Below are 27721 nucleotides of genomic sequence, written 5' to 3'. Positions count from 1 at the left end.
CAACAGGAAATTCTTGCAACCTATGCCAAATCAGCTAGCATTTCCCACACTATTGACAGTGTCTCTCTCCTACAAGCCCTGAAAAGGCTCCCCAGTTGCCAGAGAAAGGCATCATTTAGTGAGTTTCAAGAATATGGAGAAGAGCTGGGCACACTTCTCCCTGTCGTACCTGCAAAGCCAAGGACAGTCAGCAGGGCCACATCCTGCCCTAGGAGGAGGGGACTTCTGTCCTTTAGAACCAGAGTGAGGTTGGCAGCCTTGGAATCACAGTTGGTCTCAGACAGCCTTAGTACACTGTTTGTAGTCGCTGCAGCCATGGTGGACGGCTGACAACTTAGTTCCTTGGCATTCCTGAGCATGCGAGCAGAAGACTTTATGTAGTTTCTTAAGAATCGGGCAAGCGGGTAGAGATCACAAGTGCAGCTCCACTGGTTCTTATCTAAACTCAGAAGGATTAACTGCTTCAGGGGAGTAAAAACATCCGGCATGTGTGCCAACTTATTTCGGGAAAGGTCTACTTCCTGTAGTTGAGGCAGGGGCCGGAAGGCATCTTTCCCAATGAAGGAAATAAAATTGTTAGATAAATCCAGATGCCTGAGACTGTGGAGATGTGTGCCTCCAAAAGAACTGTCCGTCAGATTAGTGATCTGATTCCCATCCAGCTGGAGCCGGGTCAGGCCCCTGGTGTTTCGGAACCAAGACCCTTGCAGGGTGTGGAGGGCGTTGTGGCTGAGCGCCAGCACCTGCAGGCTGCGAAGCTTGCTGAAGGTATGATCGGTGAGCGAAGAGCTGGATATTCGGTTGTGACCCAGCAACAATGACCGCAACTTTGAAAGGCTGTGCAAGGCATCTTCCCGAACATCCTCAATGCCATTTCTGCTCAAAGAGAGCAGGGCGAGATTAAACAAGAGGGACAGATTTGTACTCTCTATAGAGGAGAGATATCCATCAGTGATGATTAAAACCCTCGTGGTCACAGGGGCTGCTGTGGGGAAGAAAAGCACAGACTAGAAGCAAGTACACACACGTGGGAGGGGAGCACCGCGGAGAGCAGAGATAATCAATACCCTCTGAGCAATCTTATCACCTGGGTAAGAACAATAAACAAAATGAAAATGATCCTCTGATTTCTCAGTTTAAGGGGAAGGAAGCTCTTTATCAGAATGATGGATTTTTACATTCTTTGTTACCATGACATGTTTATTTGAGAAACCTAAACCCATCTGTTCCTTTAGATGTCAAATTTAATTCATTGTTTGGGATTATCATCATGGATTTTTTTTTTTTTTTGAAAGTGGCTTCTCAGGCTTTCTGTCTGTGAAGCTGTGTACCAACATACTCCAGCCCTGCTGGCCCAAGACAGATTCACTCAAGAGCTGAGCCTGTGTCTGAGTTCCTAACCAGTTTTCTGCAAGCAATGTATATTTATACTGTAAAGCCAATCATCTTTTTTCTCAAACATAAAGGTGTGGGTTGGGATGAGGGAAGTGAGAAGGAGCGCTGGTTTCTGCTTTTTAGCTCCAGGCTAAAAGTCGGCAACTTGGTAAGGATCTATATTCTCCCCAGACAAGCCGAAGATCTGTCAGTGGGGTTCTCGTTATAGTCTGGGCCATCCTGGCCTCCTGTCTAATATCTGTTCCTTCCAATGAAGTCCATCATGTGATGACAGGTGGTATTCAGGGCTTCCAACTGTTAAATCCCTTCACCATAATCACCCCGAGCTATCACTGCTCTGTCATTAGGAATCAAAGCATTTTAACTCAATAAAGATGTATTATAATCAAGAGTTATTGTAACACATCTTTATCATGCTAAAATTGTTTTGACTGCCAATGACAACGTCATAAGGATGGAAGAGTCCATTGTCCCTGGGAGGTCTACAGGTGATATTAGAACAATCAGCCATGGGGGAAGCAAACCATAATTCCCTTATGAAATTCAGACTACAGCACTGAAACAAAGAGGAAAAAAGAATGTAAAAGACAAAAGATTTCCACAGCGCCTTCTTTTGGAAGAATTGCTCTCATTTCTGTAGCAGTAGCAAGTCTGTGTCATGGGGTTTTTGTTTAGGGGGTGCTATTTTTTAGAATTTATTACTGATTATTTGAATTCTGTTAATTCTGGCCAGGCTGGCATTTTGTTCCTTTCATCATTGTTTTTGATATGGATTGAGAGGTTTTTTTTAAAGGATCCTCAGTCCCCTAGAGATTTCTGACTCTGCAGGAGCAAGCTATTATTTCTGTCAGTTACTTCTTGTCTAGGACCAGACAGGCTCCACTCACAAGTCATCCATTTACTTCTCTGTGTTTATGAAATCTAACTTCACAAATGTGGCATTCTGTAAATGAGAAGGAAGATACAGAGTGCAGTGATGTAGATGAGCAATATTTGTTTCTTACAGACATCAGCTATCTCTGATCAAAAAAAAAATTGTAGTGAAGTTTATTTGAGAGGATGGGAATTTAGTGTTTTTTAAGTGTTTTCTACACAGACTGGAAACAGTGTATGACCAACTAGCCTTGAAACTGTCTCTTCCCTGTCAGGAAGGACAATGCCATTTTCCTCTTAATTCTCATGGAGTCATAGGATTTTAGAAATGAAAGAACTCATTTTCTTCTACTCCATCTTAGATTCGTTTCTGAAATTTCTTGATTGGCAGAGTTTATAGCTTGTTTATCTCTTCTTGGATATAAGGATGTAAATCACATTCTCCTCAAATTTGTTAATAAGGTATCTTATTAAATTGTTGACTTAAGCAAGCAATATGTAATGAACACAGGCAGTGTATCTTGTTAGCATTTCTACAGCTCATTTACCACCAATAAAAAAAGACTACACTTTCAAAATTAGATGCACTTTGATAATAATCTGTTTTGCTGGTACATCACTTAATCTTACTAATGCTGAACAATTGCAGTTCAGGTTTATGATTCATTGATATTCCTTCCACCCTGTGGTAGGTTTCAAATCTGCACAAAGTATGGACAAAATATAATTAAAGTGATCTATTTTTTTCATTTATTAAATAAGTGTGCAACTGACTGAAATGGTGGTATTCTTTTGTGAAAACAAGATATCTCAATTACCTCTAAAGGTCTTAAAACAGTTTTGGTTGAGACCACCAGGAACTAACAGGAAAATAAAATAATATTATCAATATTTAGCTACTAAAGAAGGCTTGCTCTTTAAAAATGTTTACCTCTTTCAAGCTGAGGCAAGAGATCAGTCAGTAGTACAAAGAAGAGCATAATAAGGAATTTTCCAAGTGCACTGAACACTGATTTTTAGAGTGATCAGTTTTATTACCTACTATATAGGTTAGCTGGTGACAGAGAGTTACATCTTTGGAGCACACCGCACACGACGCAGGGCAGGCTGCCACCAGCCGCAGCATGATGGCACAGAGCATGAGCCATCCACCTGAAAGGAAAGTACAGGGCAATGCACGTCATCATGTTGGCATTTATTTTCCAAGGATTTCAGTACGTTCAGTTCAGGAGGCATTTTGGTGATTTCTCCTTTCTAATGAGCAACTTGAGTTCTCGTATGGTGCCAGATAAATGGCAAGAATCCTTAATTTGAATAGAATTTAAACTGAACCATTATAAGGGACAAGGATATATTGGACAGTGCAGAGAAATATAGCTATGATTTGTAATAACTTTATTTTTAAATTAATTTATTTTAATTGAAGGCTGATTACTTTACAATATTGTGGTGGTTTTTGCAATACACTGAAATGAATCAGCCACAGGTGTACCTGTGACCCCCATCCCGAACATCCCTCCCACCCCCCTCCCCATCCCATCCCTCTGGCTTGTCCCAATGCACCGGCTTTGAGTGCCCTATTTCATGCATCAAACTTGGACTGGTCCTCTATTTCACATCTGGTAATATATATGTTTCAATGCTATTCTCTCAAATCATCCTACCCTCGCCTTCTCCCACAGAGTCCAAAAGTCTGTTCTTTATATCTGTCTTTTGCTGTCTTGCATATAGGGTCATCATTACCATCTATCTAAATTCCATATATATGTGTTAATATATTGTATTGGTGTTTTTCTTTCTGACTTACTTCACTCTGTATAATAGGCTCCAGTTTCCTCCAACTCATTAGAACTGATTCAAATGCATTCTTTTTAATAGCTGAGTAATATTCCATTATGTGTATGTACTGTGTAATAACTTTAAATGGAGTACAATCTTGCACTTCCCAGGTGGAGCTAGTGGTAAAGAACCTGCCTGCCAGTTCAGCAGACATAAGAAATATGGGTTCGATCCCTGGGTGGGAAGATCCCCTGGAGAAGGAAATGGCCACTCACTCCAGTACTCTTGCCTGGAGGATCCCCATGGCCAGAGGAACCTGGTGGGCTCTAGACCATGGGGTCACAAAGAGTTGGACATGACTGAAGTGACTGAGCGCAAGTAGTTGCTTTACAATTCTGTACATAAAGTGAATCATCTATATGTATACATGTATCCCTTCCGTCTGGGCCCTGCCTCCCGTCCCCATCCCACCCATCTAGGTCATCACAGAGCACTCAGCTGAGCTCCATGTGATATACAGCAAGTTCCCACTAGCTATCTCTTTTACACGTTAGTATGTATCTATCAATGCTACTCTCATCCCACCCTTCCTTTCCCCCACTGTGCCCACTTGTCTGTTCTCTACGTCTGCATCTCTATCACTATCTTGTACACCTAAAACTAATATAATATTGTAAATCAACAGTGCTTCGGTAAATACATCTTCAGTTCAGTTCAGTTCAGTTGCTCAGTCGTGTCTGACTCTTTGCAACCCCATGAACCGGAGCTTTCCAGGCCTCCCTGTCCATCACCAACTCATGGAATTTATTCAAACTCATGTCCACTGAGTCGGTGATGCCATCCAACCATCTCATCCCCTGTCATACCCTTTTCCTCCTGCCTTCAATCATTCCCAACATCACGGTCTTTACAAATGAGTCAGCTCTTCGCATCAAGTGGCCAAAGTATTGGAGTTTCAGCTTCCAACATCAGTCCTTCTAATGAACACTCAGAACTGATCTCCTCGGGAATGGATTGGTTGGATCTCCTTGCAGTCCAAGGGACTCTCAAGAGTCTTCTCCAACACCACACTTCAAAAGCATCAAGCATAGTTTGAAAGCATCAATTCTTCAGTGCTCAGCCTTCTTTATGGTCCAACTCTCACATCCATACAAGACTTCTGAAAAAACCGTAGCTTTGACTATACAGACCTTTGTCAGCAAAGTAATGTCTCTGCTTTTCACTATGCTGTCTAGGTTTGTCATAGCTTTTCTTCCAAGAAGCAAGTGTCTTTTAATTTCATGGCTACAGTCAACATCTGCAGTGATTTTTGGCGGCACCCAAGAAAATAAAGTCTTCACTGTTTCCATTGTTTCCCCATCTATTTGCCATGAAGTGATGCCATATTTTACCACTATTTTGATACTTTTTTAGTCCTCCAATGAAAGAGTAACATCATTTGGATTTAATGTTCAAGAAAAGGCCATTCATTTCTAATGCATTTCCTGATTGGTTAAAAAAGGAAATTATAATAAAAATCCTCTCCCATACAAAAAGATAGTTTGAAAATAAAATGTAAATAAAATTTAAGACTAGTAATTCTATCATATCTTCAAGTATTTATTGAATACCTTCTGTTCACCAGCCACTCCTCAAGGCAGTAGCGATAGAATAACAAATGATAAATCCCTACCATCATTGGACAGTCCCAGGTAGCTCTAGTGGTAAAGAACCTCTCTACCAATGTAGGAGATGCAAGAGATGCAGGTTCAATCCCTAGGTCAGGAAGATGCCCTGGAGAAGGAAACAGCAACCCACTCCAATATTGCTATGAAGGGATATAAACAACAGACAAAAAGTATGCAATATGTATTAATATGTATTCAGTCATCTAATGGTAAGTTCTATGGAATAAAGGTCAATAACAGTAGACAAGGAAAAAAAAAAAAAGTAACATTTGAACAAAGACCTGGAAAAGGTGATAGCTCTGGTCTATCCAGGTGGAAAGAATGAAAAAGGCAAAATCCCTGAAGGCATGGTATGCTCTTTTCTCAGGAGGTCAATGTGATCTGGTGTACAAGAGGAAGAGGAGGCCAGGAAGTAGCAGGGGCAGGTTGTGCATGGCTTAGAGAGGAAAGCAAGGGCTTTGGGTTTTTTTATCGATATAAAATGAGAGTAATTGGAGGCTTTTTGAGTGGCATTACTTCATCTCTAGTATATTTTTAAAATAACAGTTTTGGCTATCATGTTGTTTACTACAGCTTTGTAATACAGTTTTGTATCAGGGAGCATGATACCTTCAGCCGTGTTCTTTAGATTGCTTTGACTTTCGGAGTCTTTTGTGCTTTCATAACAATTTTAGGATTGTTTGCTCTATTTCTGTGAAAAATGTCATTATAATTTTGATGGAGATTGCATTGCATCTGTACATTGCCTTAAGTAGTATGGATATTTCAACATTATTCATTCTTCCTCTCCATGAGCATAGAACATCTTTCCATTTATTTCTGTCTTCCATTTCTTTCTTCAGTATCATATAGTTTTCAGTGTACAGGTCTTTCACCTCCTTGGTTAAATTTACTTCTAGGTATTTCATTCTTTTTGATGTAATTATAAAGGAGATAGTTTTTGTTATTTCTCTTTCTAATAGCTTATTAATAGCATAAAAGGCAAAACAGGATTTTGTATATTGATTTTTATATTCTGCAACTTTACTGCATTTGTTTATTAGTTCTAAGAGTTTTTTGGTGGAGTCTTTAGGGTTTTCTACATCAAGTTATCCACATATAGTGAGTTGTACTTACTTTCTCCTTTCCAAGTCAGATGCCTTTTATTTCTTTTTCTTGACTAATTGATATAACTAGAACTTCCAATACTATATTGACAAGAGTGGGCATCCTTGTCTTATTCCTAATCTTAAAAGGAAAATCTTTCAATATTTCACTATTGAGTATGATGGTAGCTGTGGATTGGCTACCATGTTGAGAACACACATTCTTTTTTTTGAAGAAAAATTAACCAGTCCCTCTAAAAAAGGACTGGAAATTTTTATTTGAGCCAAATTTGACGATTATAGCTCAGAGCATCTCAGGAAGCTCTGAGAACTGCTCCATCCATTAGAAATCAAAACACAGTTTATGTAAGTTTTTTGAAACAGAAGACCATACATTAAATGACATATTATTGACAGTTAACATAATCCAGATTTAAGCACCAACATGATGGGTCATGTGACCCTTTACAAGATCCAGAAGGAATGTTATCTTTTTTTTTTTTAAATTTATTTATTTATTTATTTTTTCAGTGGGTTTTGTCATACATTGACACGAACCAGCAATAGATTTACACGTATTCCCCATCCCGATCCCCCCGCCCACCCCCCTCTCCACCTGACTCCTCTGGGTCTTCCCAGTGCACCAGGCCCGAGCACTTGTCTCATGCATCCCACCTGGGCTGGTGACCTGTTTCACCATAGATAATATACATGCTGGAGAACACACATTCTTAATAGGCAGAGATTAGAAGCAGCAAAAGCAACTAGAATGAAATTATAATAGTACTAGCAAAAGATGATGGTAAGAATAAGAGGTAGTCAGATTCTGTATAATTCTTTTTGTTATCATGATGCAATTTAATGTAACAAATTTAAGGTCAACTAAACTGTTCTGTGCAATGGAACATGCTAGGTATACAGGAGTAAACAGACCTTTGCTTACCCTCAAATCATGTTTCAGCTAGTGATATAGATGTGTAAATATCCAGTTTTAACACAGAAAGAATTTTAAAAATATAAGTGAAAGTGAAAAAATCTAAGTGAAAGATATACGCATTTGAATGCAGAGTTCTAAAGAACAGCAAGGAGAGATAAGAAAGCCTTCTTCAGTGATCAGTGCAAAGAAATAGAAGAAAACAATAGAATGGGAAAGACTAGAGCTCTCTTCAAGAAAATCAGAGATACCAAGGGAACAATTCATGCAAACATGATCATGAATGTTGTCTGTTAGAACCTAACAGAAGCAGAAGATATTAAGAAGAGGTGGCAAGAATACACACGAAGAACTGTACAAAAAAGATCTTCATGACACAGATAACCACAGTGGTGTGATCACTCACTCTTAGAGCCAGACATCCTGGAATGTGAAGTCAAGTGATCCTTAGGAAGCATCACTACGAACAAAGCAAGTGAAGGTGATGGAATTCCAGTTGAGCTATTTCAAATCCTAAAAGATGACACTGTGAAAGTGCTACGCTCAATATGCCAGCAAATTTGGAAAGCTCAGCAGTGGCCACAGGACTGGTAAAGGTCAGTTTTCACCCTGATCCCAAAGAAAAGCAATGCCAAAGAGTGGCAATGCCAAAGGATGCTCAAACTACCACATGCTAGCAAAGTAATGCTCAAAATTCTCCAAGCCAGGCTTCAACAATTCATAAACCATGAACTTCCAGATGTTCAAGCTGGATTTAGAAAAGGCAGAGGAACCAGAGATCAAATTGCCAACATCCACGGGATCATTGAAAAAGTACGACAGTTCCAGAAAAACATCTATTTCTGCTTTATTGACTACCTCAAAGCCTTTGACTGTGTAGATCACAACAAACTGTGGAAAATTCTTCAAGAGATGGGAACACCAGGCCACCTGAGCTGCCTCCTGAGAAATCTGTATTGGTCAAGAAGCAACAGTTGGAATTGGACATGGAACAACAGACTGGTTCCAAATAGGGAAAGGAGTATGTCAAGGATGTATATTGTCACCCTGCTTATTTAACGTATATGCAGAGTACATCATGAGAAATGCTGGGCTGGATGAAGCACAAGCTGGAATCAAGATTGCTGGGAGAAATATCAATAACCTCAGATAGGCAGATGACACCACCCTTATGGCAGAAAGTGAAGAACTAAAGAGCCTCTTGATGAAAGTGAAAGAGGAGAGTGAAAAAGTTGGCTTAAAGCTCAACATTCAGAAAACTAAGATCATGGCATCTGGCCGCATCACTTCATGGCAAATAGATGGGGAAACAGTGGAAACAGTGACAGACTTTATCTTGGGGGGCTCAAAATCACTGCAAATGGTGATTGCAGCCATGAAATTAAAAGGTGCTTATTCCTTGGAAGAAAAACTACAACCAACCTAGACAGCAAGTTAAAAAGCAGAGACATTACTTTGCCAGCAAAGGTTTATCTAGTCAAAGCTATGGTTTTTCCAGTGGTCATGTATGGATGTGAGAGTTGGACTATAAAGAAAGCTGAGCTCTGATGCTTTTGAAGTGCGGTGTTGGAGAAGACTCTTGAGAGTCCTTGGACTGCAAGTCCAATCTAAAGGAAATCAGTCCTGAATGTTCATTGGAAAGACTGATGCTGAAACTAAATCTCCACCACTTTGGCCACCTGATACGAAGAACTGACTCATTGGAAAAGACTCTGATGCTGGGAAAGATTGAAGGCAGGAGGAGAAGGGGACGATAGAGGATGAGATGGTTGGATGGCATCACCAACTCTAAGGACATGAGTTTGAGTAAGCTCCGGGAGTTGGTTATGGACAGGGAAACCTGGAATGCTGCAGTCCATGGGGTCACAAACAGTCAGACACGACTGAGCAACTGAACTGACTGAACTGAAGTGAAAGTGAAAAATTATTTTATGAAATCCTTGGATACTTTCAAAAAAGATGTGTCTTGTAAGTTGGACTTGAAGAGGGCAAAGGTTTCCACAGGCAGAGAATGTGAGTTAGATAATTCTAGACTGAAAAAGATGGTAAGAACAATGTTCTGCACTGAGCAGAAGATCTAAGTTCCCTTCTTTCAGCCTCCCTGGACTGCTTAGGGTCTGCCCTATGCATATGTGTTTCAGAGGTCAGCCAGAGAATTAGGCAGAGTTTACATACAAATGGGCTTCCCACGTGGCCATAGTGGTCAAGAAACCACCTGCCAGTGAAGGAGACATAAGAGGCAGGGTTTCAATCCCTGGGTAGGAAAAATTCCCTGGAGGAGGTCATAGCAACACACTCCGGTATTCTTGCCTGGAGAATCCCATGGGCAAATGGAGCCTGGCATGCTACAGCCCATGGGGTCGCAGAGAGTTGGACACAACTGAAAGACTTGACATGCATGCATGCAAATCCAAATAATGGGGCTCCCTCTCCCAGACCCTTTTCTTCCATGATTTCCCCTCATTTTTAGTGCTAATAAAGAGGATTTTAGGTTGCCCCCCCGCCAAGATTCCTGCCCCCTGGTATACATGCCAGGAATAACTCCCTTCATTTGAGTGTGGGTAGAATCTATGCATATGATGAGCAATTAAGCACATAATTATGTTTTCTAATATGACAAAATAAAGATTATTCTGTGTAGGTGTGACCTACTCAAATGACCCCCTTTAAAAGCAAAGGATTTTTCTTCAGTTGGTTACAGGGGGCAAAGTTTAGAGACACATGTCCTTGCTGGCCAGAAGGAAAGCAAATGGATATGTTGTGAACTGCTTATAGGGGCTGTGTGGCAGGGAGCTGTGGGCATCCTCTGGAAGCTGACAGTCACCCCTGAACAACAGTTGGCAAGAAAATAAGGACCTGAGTCATACAACCACAAGGAAATGAGTTCTTCCAGTACCAGCAAGCTGGGAAGAGACTCAGATGATATTCACAGGGTGCACTGATGCCATAATTTTAATCTGTTGAGGCCCCGAGCAAAGGACCCAGTTAACCTGTACCAAACTCTGACCCACAGAAACTGTGAGCTAATAAATTGGCATTATTTTGAACCACGGCATTTTTGATAATTTGTTATACAACTTTATGTGTGCTCAGTTGTTTCCAACTCTTTGCAACACCATGGACTGTAACCTGCCAGGCTCCTCTGTCAATGGGATTTTTCAGGCAAGAATACTGGAGGGGGTTGCCATTGCCTACTCCAGGGGATCTTCCCAACCCAGGGATCAAACTTTCATCTCCTGTGTCTTCTGCATTGGCAGGCAGATTCTTTACCACTGAGCTACCTGTGAAGTGATGCAAAAAACAGAAGGAAGAATTATCCTGAGAGCAATGTCCTTGAGTAGATTAGCAGGGATAAGATCTAGCACACAGTGAAAGAACTGCCCTCAGATAGAATCTGGCAAAGTTCATCTATAGAAAAGGAAGTGAAGGCAGATTATGTAAGTTTAGACATAGGTAGGTGGTTGAAATAGTAGTAGGAGCTATAGGTTTGAGGAAAGAGGAGAAGGTGCAAAATAGCCACCTAGAGTGTGAACAAGAATGAGCTAGGAATAAGAAATAGGCTCTCTGAGCAGTACTAAAGGTCCACTTCAGATTAGAGGGTCATAATTTTGAAATAAGACCTGACAGGATGATTTAATCAAGACTAGGATTTTTCCAATTGTGTACAATCACACAATAGGGCAAGGGAGTTGAGGCTGTGTGGAGAGGAGTGGTTATGATTGTCAATGAAATCCAAGCTAAACCAGGGAGGAAATAATGGTGAAAAGACGGGAACAGAAACAGAAAGCAGGGAGACAGATTAGATGATAGATAGAAGATAGAGCAATATTAGCAAGAATAAGGCTTTTAAGGCTGAGTAATACACACACACACACACACACACATAATATATATATATATATATATAAAAATATGTATATACACATGGGTGTTGATTTATTGCACTGTTTTCTTCTGCTTTAGGGTATATTCGAAAATCATCACAATAAAAAGCAAAGCAGGTTGAGGTGGTTTATGTGGTCAAAGTTTGCTGGAGTCAGGGTTCTGGAAGAAATGAGCTAGATAGGAAGGAGACAGAGCCCTGAGAGTGATCTAATGGAAAGTGTGAGGTGAAATAGCTCAGAGAAGTTGCAAGCATTGCTAGTAATAGAGTCTAGGGTATGAATGACCAGCGAGCTAATTAACTAAACGAAGGTAGAGGGTAAGATCATCGCAGAAGAGGAGACAAAGGAACCGGGAAGTCAGGGGTCACCTTTGTGATTATCTGCTTGGATAATAAAAACACTGAGAGTCATGCTGGAGAGCTTGACAGTGAGCCAGATGCAAAATCTTTGAACAAAGGAGAGTAGCTCTGTGGAAAAGCTTTATAAACTGGTGGCTTTTCGAGGAGAAGCCATTTGGAATTTGCAAAGTCAGTGAGAAAGACACAGACCGCAGCTTACCCCCCTAGCACCCGCACACTCCTGGAGGTACAGGAACGTGTAAGAGAAAGCAGCTTCCTCTTGGAGAGCTCTGGGGGAGGCAGTGTCCTCAGGGGAGGGCTAGATATTAAGGGAGAAATTGTTCTACTAAGAATCTAAATTAGTTGGTTACAGTACCTGAATGTTAAATTGGGCTATCCACCTCCTGGCAGTGAAAGTTTCATAAAGGGAGAAATGATAGGTTATGTAGTCCTTAGGACCTGACAAAAGGAGGCATATAATTTCTTCAAAAGAGACCGACGTTTTCTAAAATCCCAAGAATTTTTTCCCCAGATCTATACTCGCTTATATATCCCTAGCAACTAGAACAAAGCTTACAGTATAATCAGAATACAAGAACTGTTTATTTAACCAAACTCATCTGACAGGAAGATTCATAGTAGACAATACCTTTAATGACAGTTTTTGAAGATAAAAAGCTTATCTTAACCTCTAAAGTAGGGCATAGTCGTGGGGTTGCTATTGATCATAGTCTTGATTCTGAGATGCTATTTTCAAAAGTGAACCTAAGTATAAAATTAGCTATAGCAGTCCTTTCCTTACAGACACATTGTACAGTGTATTATGAGGCACAGAGATAGTTAATAATTTTTAGTATTCACTTTTATTCTTTCATTTTGAAGAGGAAAACCTGCCATTTAAAAGCATGCAAAGCTAATTAAAGCTTTTCCACTATTTCATTATCTGAATGTTGTTGCAAATTCTGACTTAAAACTCTTATCAGAGGGAGACTCAACATTCCTCCCTGAACAGCAAATGAACATTCAATTAACACTTCAATACAAGTGTATTTTAAATAAAAATATACTTGATGGTTAATCTCATTCTTTATACATGCAAATACTAAATTTTAAAATCCAAAGAGAGCTGCCTCCCTTTTATTCTTTGGGGGAAAAAAGTCTTTTCTTTATTCACAGGGAAGACCTGAATTTTCTGAAGTCGTTAGCAAGTTAGAAGAGTGTCTCTGCAACATCGAGGTAAGAAATTTACCTTCTGAAATATGTCCATTAAAAAGGCTTGGATACACAGATTTCTTGGGGGATGGATGTTGCTTGTACTTATGGAAAGAATATAAGTGTGAGTGTCCATAACTCCATTCATATTCTTACCCTGTCACTTAAGTTGTAATAACTGCATCTATAGGGACAAAGGCAAATTCAGAGTGAATTTGGGCTCTTCCAACAAATGATCAGGCAAGCAAATGCACATGGGTATGCATAATTTTAAAAACTGATAAGTAAAAAGTTTAAAATATAACAAATATGTTAGAAGATGATTTAAATCAATTTTTGTATATAAAAATTCTTACATACAATGAAATGTAAGCTAAAACATTAAGCCATTGTCCATTTATGTTCAGTAAGAACAGAAAAAAATTGTTACTAAAATTAGCACGTAAGTTAATCAGGAGGCATTGCTTGTATACCACACATATGTTGCATAAAGTGATAGTGTTGGTAATGAGGCTAATGGAATTTTCTTTCCTTAATATTAAGGAGCTGTTTGCTTTAATTTTCTCTATAATTGCCTTAATCTTCTATACACCCGTTCAGGAGATAGTATTTGAAAATAGGCAAGGGAACTGAAACGTGAGCACTAATTCAAAAATAATAATATATTCCCCAATGCAGGTAAGTGCTACAAGAGAGGAAGATGGACATTACACATACAGGAGCATGTATAAATGAGTGTATGAAGGGAAGGGGCAAAAATGGAGAAAGATGGAATCAACCTGAAATTGCACAACTAAATCCCAAAGTGAAACCATCCAACAAAAGTTGTCTTTTTTAAAAATTTTAGCCAAGAGTGATCGGAATGCAATCTTTTGTAGAAGTGTCTCAGGTCTACAATTACAGCCTGCAGGGAGTGGTTCTATCTCATGACTCTTTACTGGGATTTATAAAGAAGTTTTTCCTATGGAATGAAACTTTGGTCTTAGACATAAAGCTTCCTTTCCCTTCTCTTCAGTTCTAAAACATACAAAGTAGAGAGAAGTAAAGGTATATTTGGTAGGGTACAGTAGCCCCTACAAACAACAGCATCTACCAGAGTGCTGGGATGTTGAGAAGCACTTTTAAGGTCTGAGTTTCAAGTATCCTCTCACTTTGAACCTTTGTATTTGACAGAGCAAGGTTGTGCCAAGCATGGGATATATCCAGTTAGATTAGAGAGTGAATTCCAGAAACAGAGAAAATGGTAGGATCTACTAAACTGACCAAACCTCTTAGCACAGTCTCCCGTAGTAGAGAAGATGAGTAACTATGGGCTATATGCAAAGAGAAGTTGCTGGAGTGGGTTGCACTAATTAATGGACTAGGATCATCTTTAAGGGATTTAACTTGTGGAGTTCCATAAGGGTCCATTCTCTCTACTCTTCAACTTTTTGGTCAGTGGTTTAGATCTCGGTCAAGAAGTCTCTCTGCTCATCACAGTTGCAGATATAATAAAGTTGAGACAGAACAAATATTTGAAAGCAGGATTCTAGAGTATTTTGGAAGATAAAGTAGTAGGACATGTCTAACAAGAATAAGTTTAGCAGGAATAAATATATTATCATGCACTAGAGTCAAGGAAACAACAGTAGAAGAATCAAACAATGGAGATAATGGTTTTGGAGCACCATGAAGATTAGTGGATAATAAACCTTGGGGGAGTTAGAATAGAAATATCTGTCTTGCATCAGAATAAAGAATGTGATCGTTCCTCTCTCTTCAGAGATGGCCAAACAAAATAGTATCCAACATATATCCTTATAATGGAGGAGGAAATGGCAACCCACTCCAGTATTCTTACTGGGATAATGCCATGGACAGAGGAGCCTGGCATGCTACAGTCCATGGCATCACAAAGAGTTAGACATAGCTGAGTCACCGAACACATATTCTTATAAAGGGATTATTAAAACTGGAACACAAATTTTAAGGAATAGAAATCAGAATGGTCAATGGATTGACAACCAATTAGAGGATCCAAGGATGCTTATCCTGGAGAAGACAAAATTAGGATGAGTCAACAGCTGTTTATAAACATCTGAAGAGCTATCATATGGGAAAGGGATTGGCCTAGTTCTCTGTGGACCAACAGATGGAAATGGAGTCCAGTAATAGATGTGGTTAATTATGAGGAAGAAACTTTCCAATGGTCAGAGCCATCCTAAGATAAGTGAATGGATCTGGATACAATAGGCTCCCCATCAGACTGCGTGAGGATGAAAAGGATGAGATTGAATCATTGGAAAGTCTGAAGGTTCATTTCAACATTGCATGATTCTTTACTTAGAAATGTCTTGTCTACTTGAAGAGCCTAAAATGCACCTATATTATTTTTTAAATAAAAAATCTGTCTCATGAAATTATTATATCAAAGAATTAATGTTCTTGTCTGATAGCTCTGTTGGTAAAGAATCTGCCTGCACTACAGGAGACCTGGGTTCAATCCCTAGATCAGGAAGATCCCCTAGAGAAGGAAATGGCAACCCACTCCTGTATTCTTGCCTGGAAAATCTCATGGACCGAGGAGCCTGGTGGGCTATAGTCCAGGAGGTCACAAGAATTGGACATGACTTAGCAACTAAACCACAACCACAGAGTGCATAAACAGCACGTTTATAAAAAATTCAAGAAAACTATTCTCTTATTTTTTGTTTTTTCTTTCTCATTTTATTCCCTCACACTCTTCTATTTTCTAACTGTTCTTAGCTATGTGTAATTATTTTTAAAAACTCTCTACAGCAACTCTATTTAGTCCTCATCCTTGCTGGACATTAAAGCATCCTTCATTTTATGAAATGGATGTACCGTGGAAAAGTGTGTAAATTCAGTTCATGTAAAGGGAATAATTTCATGTAAAAAGGGAATAATCAAAAAGAGTTCCAATTTTAAGGAACTCTGCCATGAATCTTATCACTATAGTGAAAAATGTAGAGAATCTTTTAACCATTAAATAATAATCTTCTATCTGTTTTATGAATCTGACTTGAGCCTACTGTGTTTTGAGAAAGAAAAGCATAAGTTTTATGGGTCAGTTCTCAGCATATAACTGGGTCAAAAAAAGTAAATTAAGCTAGCCAAGTGTTGCCATCAGAGGCTGAGAGGAAAAGCCTGAAGCAAGCTGAGCTGAATAGAAATTAAAATATGAGAAATCCTAGAATAGAAAGTTAAAATAAATCTACATTCTATAATACTATGCCTTTAAGCCTGTTGGATTTATTAAATAATTGAAATGGCCCCTCCTTCATTCAGCTGATGTCTCCTGCTTCAAGTAACAGCAGCGGGTCTCTCTCACCTTCCTCTTCTTCTGATTGTCTGGTGAACCGCGGAGGGCCTGGCCGGAGCCATGTGGCAGCTTTACGAAGTCGTTTTGAACTGGAATATGCTCTAAATGCAAGGTCCTATGCTGCCTGGTCACAAAGGTAAGTGGTAATCTAAGCAACAGTTACACAGTCAAGTCAGATTCCAGGGTCTTTCCAACATAGTCACCTGACTTGATTAATATCTGCAAGGGATTTACCACCCCTGTGGCAGACTTCAAAAGGGGAGTTTTGAGCCTGTTTTCTTCTAGTATTTTGACCAAAATGTAGAAATTTTGTTGTCCACTAGTTTAGGTTCTCTAAGCTTCAAGTTAACCATTGCCAAAGCAAGAATTGTCTAGCTACAGCAGCAAAAGGAATTTGTTGAAAGTATTCTGAGAGTTTCTTATGGAATTCAAGGAAGAATTTCTGTGTAGGAATCAAGAAATAGCTCTGAAAATCTGACCACCAACATTTCAGTGTTCTGAGAATTACCATATGGCCCAGCAATTCCACCCTTAGACATATTCCCAAAAGAATCGAAAACAGATACCTGTGCTCAAATGTTCATAGCAGCACTGTTCGCAATAGCCGAAAGGTGGGGGCAAAACACACACACACACACACACCCTTCATCAGAAGAGCAGAGAAAAAAGTGGTGTCAGAACACGAAAAGGCACTCAACATCACTCATCATCAGAGCAGTGCAAGTCAAAACCACAGTGAGGTGCCATTACACGCCAGTCAGGACGGCTGCTATCCAAAAGTCTACAAGCAATAAATGCTGGAGAGGGTGTGGAGAAAAGGGAACCCTCTTACACTGTCGGTGGGAATGCAAACTCGTACAGCCGCTATGGAGAACTGTGTGGAGATTCCTTAAAAAACTGGAAATAGAACTGCCATATGACCCAGCAATCCCACTCCTGGGCATACACACCGAGGAAACCAGATCTGAAAGAGACACGTGCACCCCAATGTTCATCGCAGCACTGTTTATAATAGCCAGGACATGGAAGCAACCTAGATGCCCATCAGCAGATGAATAGATAAGGAAGCTGTGGTACATATACACCATGGAATATTACTCAGCTGTTAAAAAGAATTCATTTGAATCAGTTCTAATGAGATGGATGAAACTGGAGCCCATTATACAGAGTGAAGTAAGCCAGAAAGATAAAGACCAATACAGTATACTAACACATATATATGGAATTTAGAAAGATGGTAACGATAACCCTATATGCAAAACAGAAAAAGAGACAGAGATGTACAGAACAGACTTTTGGACTCAGTGGGAGAAGGCGAGGGTGGGATGTTTAGAGAGAACAGCATCAAAACATGTATACTATCAACAGTGAAACAGATCACCAGCCCAGGTTGGATGCATGAGACAAGTGCTTGGGGCTGATGCACTGGGAAGACCCAGAGGGATCGGGTAGAGCGGGAGCTGGGAGGGGGGATCAGGATGGGGAATACATGTAAATCCATGGCTGATTCATGTCAATGTATGGCAAAAACCACTACAATATTGTAAAGTAATTAGCCCCCAACTAATAAAAATAAATGGGAAAAAAAAAAGTGGTATCCATACACTAGAACATTACTCAGTCTTAATAAGAATGATGTAGTGATGCATACTGCAACAGGGAGGAACTCTGAAAACATGCTAAATAAAGGCAAGGGACAAAGATCCTATATTGTATGACTGTATTTTTATGAATATCCAGAGTAAAGTGTATTTAGGAGGCTCTGGCAAAATACCATAGATTGGATGGTTTAAGCAGCAGAAATTTATTTTCTTACCATGGAGGCTAGAAATCTAAGATGAGGGTACCAGCATGGTTGGGTTCCAGTGGGACTTACAGTTGGCCATTTTCCTAGCTTACAGATGGTCACCTTCTCACCTCACCCTCACATGGCAGAGAGAGCTCTGGAGTCTGTTTATCTTTTTTCAAGGGCACCAATTCTGTCAGATCAAGGGCTTCATTCTTTTGACTTCATTTCACCCTATTCACCTCTGCAAAGGCCCTATTTCAAATACAGTCACGTGAGGCATTAGGGCTCCAACATATGAAATTGGAGGGAGGGAGACACAATTCAGTCAAGAGTAATAGGTAAATCCATAAAAATGAAAAGACTGGTGGTTGCCAGGATCTGGGTAGAGAAGGGGAAAATCAGGAAACACTGCTTCTTGGATACGGGGTTCTATTTGGGGATGATGAAAATATTTTGGGATTAGATAGAGGTGGTGGTTGCAAAATATTGTGAATGTACTAAATGCCTTTGACTTGTTCACTTTAAAATGGTTAATTTTATGTTATGTGAACTTCACCTCAATGAAAGAAAAAAGCCACAAAAAAGTTTAAGCAAAGGGGCAAGTCAGAAAAAGAGGAAAGATGAGTTCAGCCTTCTTCCACAGCAAACTGCCATTTATGTGCCCCAGTCCCCACTAGACAGTCTCCTGTATCCTCTGGCATTCCTTGGGCAAGTCACAGGACTGAGTCTGACTTTGATAGGGAGAGAAAATATACTCACCCTCTAGTGGGAGGTCCTACAAAGTCATATGGCAAAGGGCATAAACACAAAAAGCAGAATGATAAGTACAGTCAGCCATGAGAGAAAATATGATTGGTCCCTTTGGATCATATGACCACGTCTAGTCTAAACAAGTGTGGTCGGAATGGAGATGGGGTCATATTTCATTCTGTAAACGTGGTTGACAATGACCTGATTGGGATAGGGACCAATAAAAGCAGTTACAGTGAGCTGGATAGATACCTTTCAAAGTGTATACTGCAACCTATGGAGAATCAGAAAAGGCTAGCTTAAAATCTCTGTCCGTCTACACGCACCCAAGAGCATTTGCACATAAGCCATTACACACGTGCACTTACACACACATATGCACATCCACACATTCTGTCAAGATTTTTATCCTGAAGGTGGGGAAAGATTATCTAGTTTTAGCAAGGGTCTTGTACCCTCTACAAATTGCTACTATTGCCTTTTTGGCCATAGTTATTACATTCCTGGTTTGACAAAAGAGTTGCAGCTACAGCTCTGAAGAGGTGGGAACCTTAATCATTTAGACTTTAATCTATGGAACATCATGAAATTAAGTATCAGGAGGTCTGATTGATAACAAGGCAAATTGGACACAATTCTTTATTGGATTCCAATCTCTCACATCATTTCATAAGGAGCTCATAGGCCAATATTAGATTAGGTTGAGTCCCAGCATCATCTTCTAGTTCCACCTGCTCTCCTTTTCTTTACTTGTGGTTTTAAAATTAATTCTCTGAAGAGCCAGATTTTGGTATTTCCAAAGCATACTCACCTGAGATTTGTCCACTGAGGCAGAGGTTAAAACAATGAGCTCTTGGGTCAGACAGATCTGAGATTCAGTCTTGGCCTTGTCCCTTAACAACTCAGTTAAGTGACCTTGGGCAAGTTACCTAAGTCTTACACCTAATGGTGAGTGACAGTTTAGTCACGAAGTCCTGTCTGACTCTTTGTGACCCCTTGGACTGTAGCCCACAGGCTTCTCTGTCTATGGGATTCTCCAGGCAAAAATACTGGAGTGGGTTGCACGTCCTTCTCCAGAGGACCTTCCCAACCCAGGGATCAAACCCCGTCTCTTGCTTGACAGACAGATTTTTTACCACAGAGCAACCTGGGAAGCCCCTTATACGTAATACGTAGATAATAATACCAGCTGTTAGGATTGTGATTGGGAGAGGCAGTATTGTCAAAGGAGAAAGTGACTGGTTGAAAAATGCTAACAGACCCAAACAAAAGATGCAAGTTCCCATAATGTAGGTAAGTCACGACTTACAACACGTGGACGGCTGTGTGGAAGGAGGCCCAGCAGCACTCCCCACTGGGTGAGCTCAGGGTGGGGGGAACACAGCTTCCCTGGCCTAGCAGAACCCAGAAGGTACCAGAAGGCACACCACCACTCCTGAAACTGCCCAAACAGAGTGGGCACGAATCACCAGGTGTTTTGAGATGCTCCCTTTGATATTCTCATAAGAGTTTTTATACCTCCCTGGCCCTTCGGAACAGTTATGGAACCCTGATAAAGTGCTGGTCTGTCTGCTTTTACAAATTTCTTAACAGCCTAGTATACTCTGAATATTTGCTGTGAGGGCATGGTGAAGGTCAGTTTGTAGTCATACCACCCCTCTAGAAAGCTCAGTCTTTGGACTGCTTGAAATCACCTCCAGAAATAAAGCACTTAGCTGAGTTGTAAGATGCACCAAGATAGGAATCATGTCTGCTTGATTCATATCTGTGTCCCTAGGAGCTAGCAGTATGATTGGAATGAAGTCAGTATGTAATAAATATTTGTTCCACGGATAAATAATTGAATAAATTGGCTCAATAATTTGTAATTATTATTATTTTGGAGCATAGTCAGTGGATTAGCTTTAATTATTTTCTGTATTCTTTCTGTTTAAACAGCTATAACTATGCATTTCTACGGCATGCTAAGCACTATTTTAGATGCTTTGAATAGTCATTAAGTAAACCTTAGAAAGGAAGTGTTCCAATTTTATAGATGAGGAAACTGAGGCTGAGAAAGGGTAAGTAACTTTACTAAGTTTAAGGAAGCAGAATTGGAATTCTCAGCCAGGATGCCCCTATGCTTTCTGAATTTCTCTGGCACAGGAGGTGTCACTTTTCAGAAGTTTGATGTATTTTTCCAATACTTGTATTTGCTGAACTTCTTCCAGTGCCTCCTGGAAGTTGGTCAGGGAAAGAATTCAACTACTCTTCCCAAGCCTGTCTTTTCAGCATGTGCATATGAAAGACAGAGCACATGAGACCAGAGATCAGTAGGTTCTTAAAGTCCAAGAGCCCAAGGATCCAGCAGAGCCATGAATTTAACAGCCTGGAATTCCGTGGCTCTTGGGCTGCACGTTAGAATCACCTGGGGAACTTTGACAAGTACCAGCGCCCAGGACCAATTAAACCAAAATCCATAGCAATGTCACCCAGACATCGGAAGCTTTTAAAGTTTCCCAGTTGAGTCCAATATACATCCAAGCATGAGAAACACGCTAGAAGAGGATGCTACAATCTAACCTGCCAGTCACTCTGATGCAACTGATAGGATAAACAAAAGAGGAACCCGAGAGCCAAGGTGAAACAGCAGCTGTTACCAAAGGAGACCATTCTGAAGGCCGAGTGCCTGTGTGCGTGCATAGCTGCTTCAGTTGTGTCCGACTCTTTGTGACCCTATGGACTGTAGCCTGCCAGGCTCCTCTGTCCATGGGAGGTTCCCCAGGCAAGAACACTTGAGTGGGCTGCCATGCCCTCCTCCAGGGGACCTTTCCCACCCAGGGATCGAACCTGCCTTTCCTGCAGCTCCTGCATTAAAGGTGAGGATTCTTCACTGCTGAGCCACCAGTAAAGTCCAAATGCCTGTGTGGTCTCTCCCAAAAGTCCTTGCAAGGTTCTAGCAACCTCTGATCCAAGAGGCAGCCTAACTAATTCATTATAATCACACAAGGTGTGATTTTTAGCCCGGCATGATTTTTTCCTTAAGTAGCAATAAGGTTTGACCTGTATGCTGACTAATGTACATTCCCAATTTTGGGTTCCAGAGCCTTCAACAATATCTTTAGAATGGTGCATTTATTAATTTTTTTTTTCAATTTTGGGGTTATAAAGTTTACAGTCTGTAGTTTTGTAATTCTTGACTAGGTGGGGGTTTTGGTTTTTGTTTGTTTCCACATTTGTTTTTAATTATTATCTTCCATTATAAAATAAGTATCAAGGTGGGAAACTATGTCAGGTATTTTCTCCATGTGTAATAGGCATTCATTAATTCCCAAAGAAACCCCAAACTGATGAAATCTGAGTTTAAGGAAGGCACTCCTGAAGTTCTGCCTCTTTTAAAATATTTTGTGTCTCTAGATATATTTGGAAAACTAAGCATGTGGCACTTGCTCCTCCTACAGGGTATGAAATCTCCCATCTTGTACATGGATTGCATCATGTAAATTTAGAAATGACAAAGTGATACACAACCTTTCAGATGTGAAAACCAATTAGTGTTTGTGTGGGGCTGGGCTCTGAGAATAGAATGCTATGACCTAGTTAGCTGTCCAGGAGAAGAAAAGCAGAGATACAGAGATAGGAACTGTGAAACAGATTCATTTGGAATTAATTTTTCACGTTACAAAAGGGTCTATCAGAGGATTCCTTTAAATAGACAGCTTGCCTAGTGCACTTAGAATGCAATTCAACTTACAAAAGTTGAATATGAGGTATAAAATTTTAATTTACACATAGTTTTTCCTGAATGTAGTGATAGTATAAGATGATAGCACCACGAAGCCGCGGAGGAATGAAAAAAAGCAGCAGTGAGGGGCTCATGTCCACTCACCGCTGTGGAGCAAGATATTTATCCAGTGACAGCCATGGTTGGTGTCTGAAGGGCAAATATGCCCCTTTTTAGTCTACCACTGCTCCTACATGCTTTTTCGTACTGAAATTTTCCCTCAAGCTCCTTAAATGTTCATTTTCTTTCAATCCCTTCTTCATCCCCAATTTCCTTCTCCTGCCAGCTCACCACAATCGTTTCAACCCATGGCTCCAACCCTTTTTCTTTCTAAACTCTCTCTCGCTTCCTCTGTCTCTGTCTCACACACACACACACACAACGTTAGCCCCCAGTCCATTTCTCCAAACTTGGGCTTCCTTTGTCATGCATGTCTCTAATTTCTCTCACTCCCATCCCAGCTTCCCCATGCCCTAATCTACTCAGCCTCTACTGCCAGCGCAATCCTCCTTCTGTAGACCTCCGGGTTTATCACTACCCTACTTTAAAACCACCACCAACTCCACATGGCCTCTAAAATTAAGTGAAGTCATTTCATCCTGAACCCAGAGCCCAAAATGACCAGTGAGACACATTTCCAGTTCTACCTCTCCCTGAACGTCAGATGTTCCAGTGGTTCTAGACAATGATCCCATCACTTCTCAAAAATTAGTGTAGAGTGTTGGGAACTGTAGGCAGTATTTTTTTGTGTTTTCATATTTTTTATATTTCCCAGTGACTAGGGAGGCGCTACTGATGTTTAGTGGGCAGGGCAAGTGTTGAATTTCCTACAATACTTTAGAAAGTCCCTCAAAATAAAGAATTATCCTGCACAAAATAACAATAGTATTCCCGGTGACACACCTTACAGACAACGAGAAGTTCTACTGTTTCCCATGCACACTCTGTGTTTAACTGTCAGCTGATTCCCATATCCTAGTTTTTAACCTTGACAGCTCCCCCCACCCCACCAAGTCTATAAGAATATGAACCCGCCATCAGTAATATCTCAGTCAGCCTGATCACTGTGTTGTGTGAGAAGCTTTACTGGACCTAACTCCTTCCCACTCATGCCTTATAAATGGCCACGGCAGTTTGTGCCACGATGCAATTTTATATTGTCTTGTACTATGATGGTTGTTGTGCCGTTACTCAGTCCTGTCTGACTCTTTACAACCCCGTGGACTTCTACATGCCACGCTTCCCTGACCTTCACTGTCTCCCAGAGTTTACTCAAACTCATGTCCATTGAGTCGGTGATGCCATCCAACCATCTCATCCTCTCTTGCCCCCTTCTCCTCCTCTCCCCTTCTCCCAGCTCTTCACATCAGGTGGCCAAAGTATTGGAGCTTCAGCATCAATCCTTCCAATGAATATTCAGGGTTGATTTCCTTTAAGATTGACTGGTTTCATCTCCTTGCTGTCCAAGGGACTCTCAAGAGTCTTCTTTAGCACCCCAGTTTGAAAGAATGTATTATGATTATTTTTAATTCCCTGTTAGCTCACAATTACTTAAAGGCAGGATTTTTTTTTTTTCTGGTGCCTACAGTATCTCATTTATAATTGAACTGTATGTGATGAATGTTAAATATTTTTAACTATAATAAATTAGAGGAGTCATTAGTTGGGTTATGAATGCCATACTTAGTGTTTCTGAAATTTGAGTACGACTGTGACACTCTGAGTTTTTGACCCTCACCTTCTTATCAAATTCAAATTGGTTTTTGTCCAAAAGTTACAAACCACCAGTTAATTCAAGCTTCTTTCCATCCCACCCCCTCAATATTAGGGCAATAAATGTCTGTCTATCTTTTTTTAATAAACCAAAGATTAGAACTGGGTGCTGGAAATGAGTGAGGAGAGAAGAGAATGACACTTTTATTCCCATTGTGTTTAAAAAGGGGAGGTTGCTTTGAGTTGAGGTAGTTGAGAAAGGTTTCACTGAAGAGAGAGATGATGGAAATATAGTTCAGGTAAAAACAAAACAGGATGAACAGATGTGAAATGATGACCATGAACTTTCTTTTCCTCTTTTTTAAAAAGAATAATCATCTCTTTCCCCATGACCTGTAATAATAGTTCTTTCACATATCAAGGGTCTATGTTTAGATAGGTCTGTTTTTAGTTTGTCTATTCTTCTCCGTGGGGATATTTGTTTATCCCTGTGTCAGTTATATACAATTTTAATAATAGCATTATTAAATTCTTGATATCTGATAAGGTACATCCCATCCTATTCTTGATTATTCTTGACTTTTTCTCTTCCATATAAATTTTATAATCAGCTTGCATTTTTCTCAAAATCACAAGCTTTTGATTACAAGTATTTTAAATCTGTAGAGCAATTTGGGAAGGTATTACATCTTTATGATATTGAGTCTCCATCGCCCTGAATGTAGTATTTTTGCATTTATTTAGATGTTCCTTAATATCTTTTAGTTAGGTTTTATAATCTTCTCTGTGAGGTTATTATACCTTTAGCCATATTAATTCATTGTTTTTGCTGAAATAATTTGAATTCATTGCTAGCATATTATTTTATTCTCTCTAGGTTCTTTCCTCACTCTATCCTTTTCTTGTTTTCCTTTGGATTATTTGAATAGACACACTGGTTTTCTATTCCTTAGGGGGTATCCTAGAAACTTAAGCATATTAAACTTAATAAATTTTATGTTAATTTATTTTTCCTACTTTCAAACAAAAGAGAGATCTTAGAGAATTTTAGTCTCATTCATTCCCTCCTGAATTATATATTTCTGTCCATTATTTTATTTTCATCATGGTTTTTCTGATTCCACAGTCTAAGTATTATTTTGGTTTTTACACAGCTATGGTTTATTTAGATTTGCCTATATATGCTCTTTCATTATTCATTATGCTTACATTTTACACCATCTTCCTAGATACTTTTCCTTTTTCTCAAACACATCTTTAAAAATTCTTTTAACATGACTCTGTTACTAATAGAAGTAAACATCTGAAAACACCTTTGTTTTCCCTCTCTCCTGAAACATATTTTAGCAGATATAGGATTTAAGGTGTTTAATTAATTTTCCCTGCACCTTTAAGATGCTTTTCCACACCTTTGTTGTTGCTGCTGCTAAAATATCATCTGTGAACTTAATCATCATTTTTTTATTTTTAATCTGGACTTTCTAATTGCTGTTAGAATTTTGTCTTTTTGTACAATTTTGTATTGTACAGTTTAGCTATGTTGTATATAGGTATGGATTTTTTTTTTAATTTATCTTGGTTTGAACTTATTAGGTGTCCAGAATATGAAGATTGATATCTTGTATAAATTCTGAATAACTCTCATTCACCACCTCTTCTTATATGTCTTTACCCCATCTCTTTATTCTCTCTTTATGGAATTCTAATTAGATGTATTTTAGATCTTCTCATTCTGTTTTCCACATTTCTCACTCTTTTTTAAAATATATTTTCCATGCTTTATTTTCTCTGTGCTGTTTCTGGTGACTTCTTCAAATCTATCTAGTACCCCTGGTAGCTGGATCTAACATGCTGCTCTCTTCATTGCAATTCTGATTCAATTCTTTTCTGATAGCTACTTCAAACCTAGAAATTGTATACTTTTTTCAATTTGACTAGACTCTTGAAAATCTGTTTCTTCTGCACACTTCTATTTTTTCACACACACTTATTTTATATTCTATCATATATCTGAATATCCTGTTTCTATATGTGAAGTTTTTAGATATAAGTATGTAGCTTATTGTTTCTGATAATTCTTGCTCTTTATTATGTCATGAGAGCATGAACTTCTCTCCTTTTTGATGCTGTGTCTCCAGTACTTAGAACAAGGTCTGATAGGTGCTAAATACCTACTTGTGGAATGAATGAATGATCATGACAGGTCTCACAATATTATTTCATTTCATCTTTAGGATTATCTTAATAAAGTTGGCCTCCTGGTTTCCATTTTCCAGATAAACTGAGACTCCAATGATTTAGGTAATTTGAATGAAACTGTATAGTGAGAAAATGGTAATTAATAGTTGAACCTGGGTCTGTCTGTAGTGTAATGTAGTGTTTCCATTACATCATGCTGTCTCTGAGACTCTGCTTGGCCAACATATTTGAACTATCTTTAAGAAGCAGAAACTTCTAACCTCTGGTTTGGGCTTTGAGGATGGTCAGCAGGGAGCTATCCAGAGTACTGAACTACCTCCGTCAAATCCTCTGCCAGCTTCAATGGAACATAGCTCACTAAGTCCATGGCCAAGATAGCCTTTGATTGAAGAAAAAATTCCCTTCTCATTCTGACTACCTCTGATAATAACCACTTTATCTCAGCTTGTGTCTGCTCATAACAATCCTTTATAATCAGCTGCCTGCCCTGATACATGCCTAACCTGAACCAAACAAATTCCACATCTGCTGCCTCATTTACCAGCAGGCCATGGCCTAACCCTGCCCTCTATCTTCTTTAGTCACATCTCTGGAAGTCAGCCTGATTCCCTGGCCACATTTCTAGAAGCAGCAAAAACTAATCAGAACATACGAAAAGATAAACTCCTTCCTTCTAAATATTTGGGGACCAGTTTTGAAGGTAACTCTACTTCAATATCAGAGAAGGTAATGGCATCCCACTCCAGTACTCTTGCCTGGAAAATCCCATGGATGGAAGAGCCTGGTAGGCTGTGGTCTATGGGGTCGCTAAGAGTCGGACACGACTGAGCAACTTCTCTTTCACCTTTCACTTTCACACACTGGAGAAGGAAATGGCAACCCACTCCAGTGTTCTTGCCTGGAGAATCCCAGGGACGGGGCAGCCTGGTGGGCTGCCGTCTATGGGATCACACAGAGTCAGACACGACTGAAGTGACTTAGCAGCAGCAGCAGCTACTTCAATATGTTTTGTTTATTG

General features: G+C 39.7%; 2 protein-coding genes across 5 annotated transcripts in view; one reads left to right on the top strand and one right to left on the bottom strand.

Moving 5' to 3' along the window:
- The window catches only part of LOC122677090 (serine/threonine-protein kinase TNNI3K), a 355674-nt gene that overhangs the window by 277610 nt on the left and 50343 nt on the right, over positions 1–27721 (top strand). For all 4 annotated transcript variants that reach the window (XM_043876893.1, XM_043876895.1, XM_043876894.1 and 1 more), the window contains 2 exons: positions 13132–13191; positions 16456–16625. In XM_043876893.1, coding sequence (XP_043732828.1) covers positions 13132–13191; positions 16456–16625 — 230 coding nt within the window. The remainder of the gene's footprint in view (positions 1–13131; positions 13192–16455; positions 16626–27721) is intronic.
- The window catches only part of LRRC53 (leucine rich repeat containing 53), an 80260-nt gene that overhangs the window by 11016 nt on the left and 41523 nt on the right, over positions 1–27721 (bottom strand). The window contains 2 exon segments of the mRNA XM_043876892.1: positions 170–985; positions 3307–3420. Of these exon segments, the coding sequence (XP_043732827.1) occupies positions 170–985; positions 3307–3420 (930 nt within the window).

Source organism: Cervus elaphus, chromosome 20 (assembly GCF_910594005.1).
Source record: "Cervus elaphus chromosome 20, mCerEla1.1, whole genome shotgun sequence".
In the NCBI taxonomy this organism is placed as follows: domain Eukaryota; kingdom Metazoa; phylum Chordata; class Mammalia; order Artiodactyla; family Cervidae; genus Cervus; species Cervus elaphus.
The sequence above is the reverse complement of the archived record's forward strand: the minus strand, read 5'-3'. Positions and strand labels throughout refer to the sequence as shown.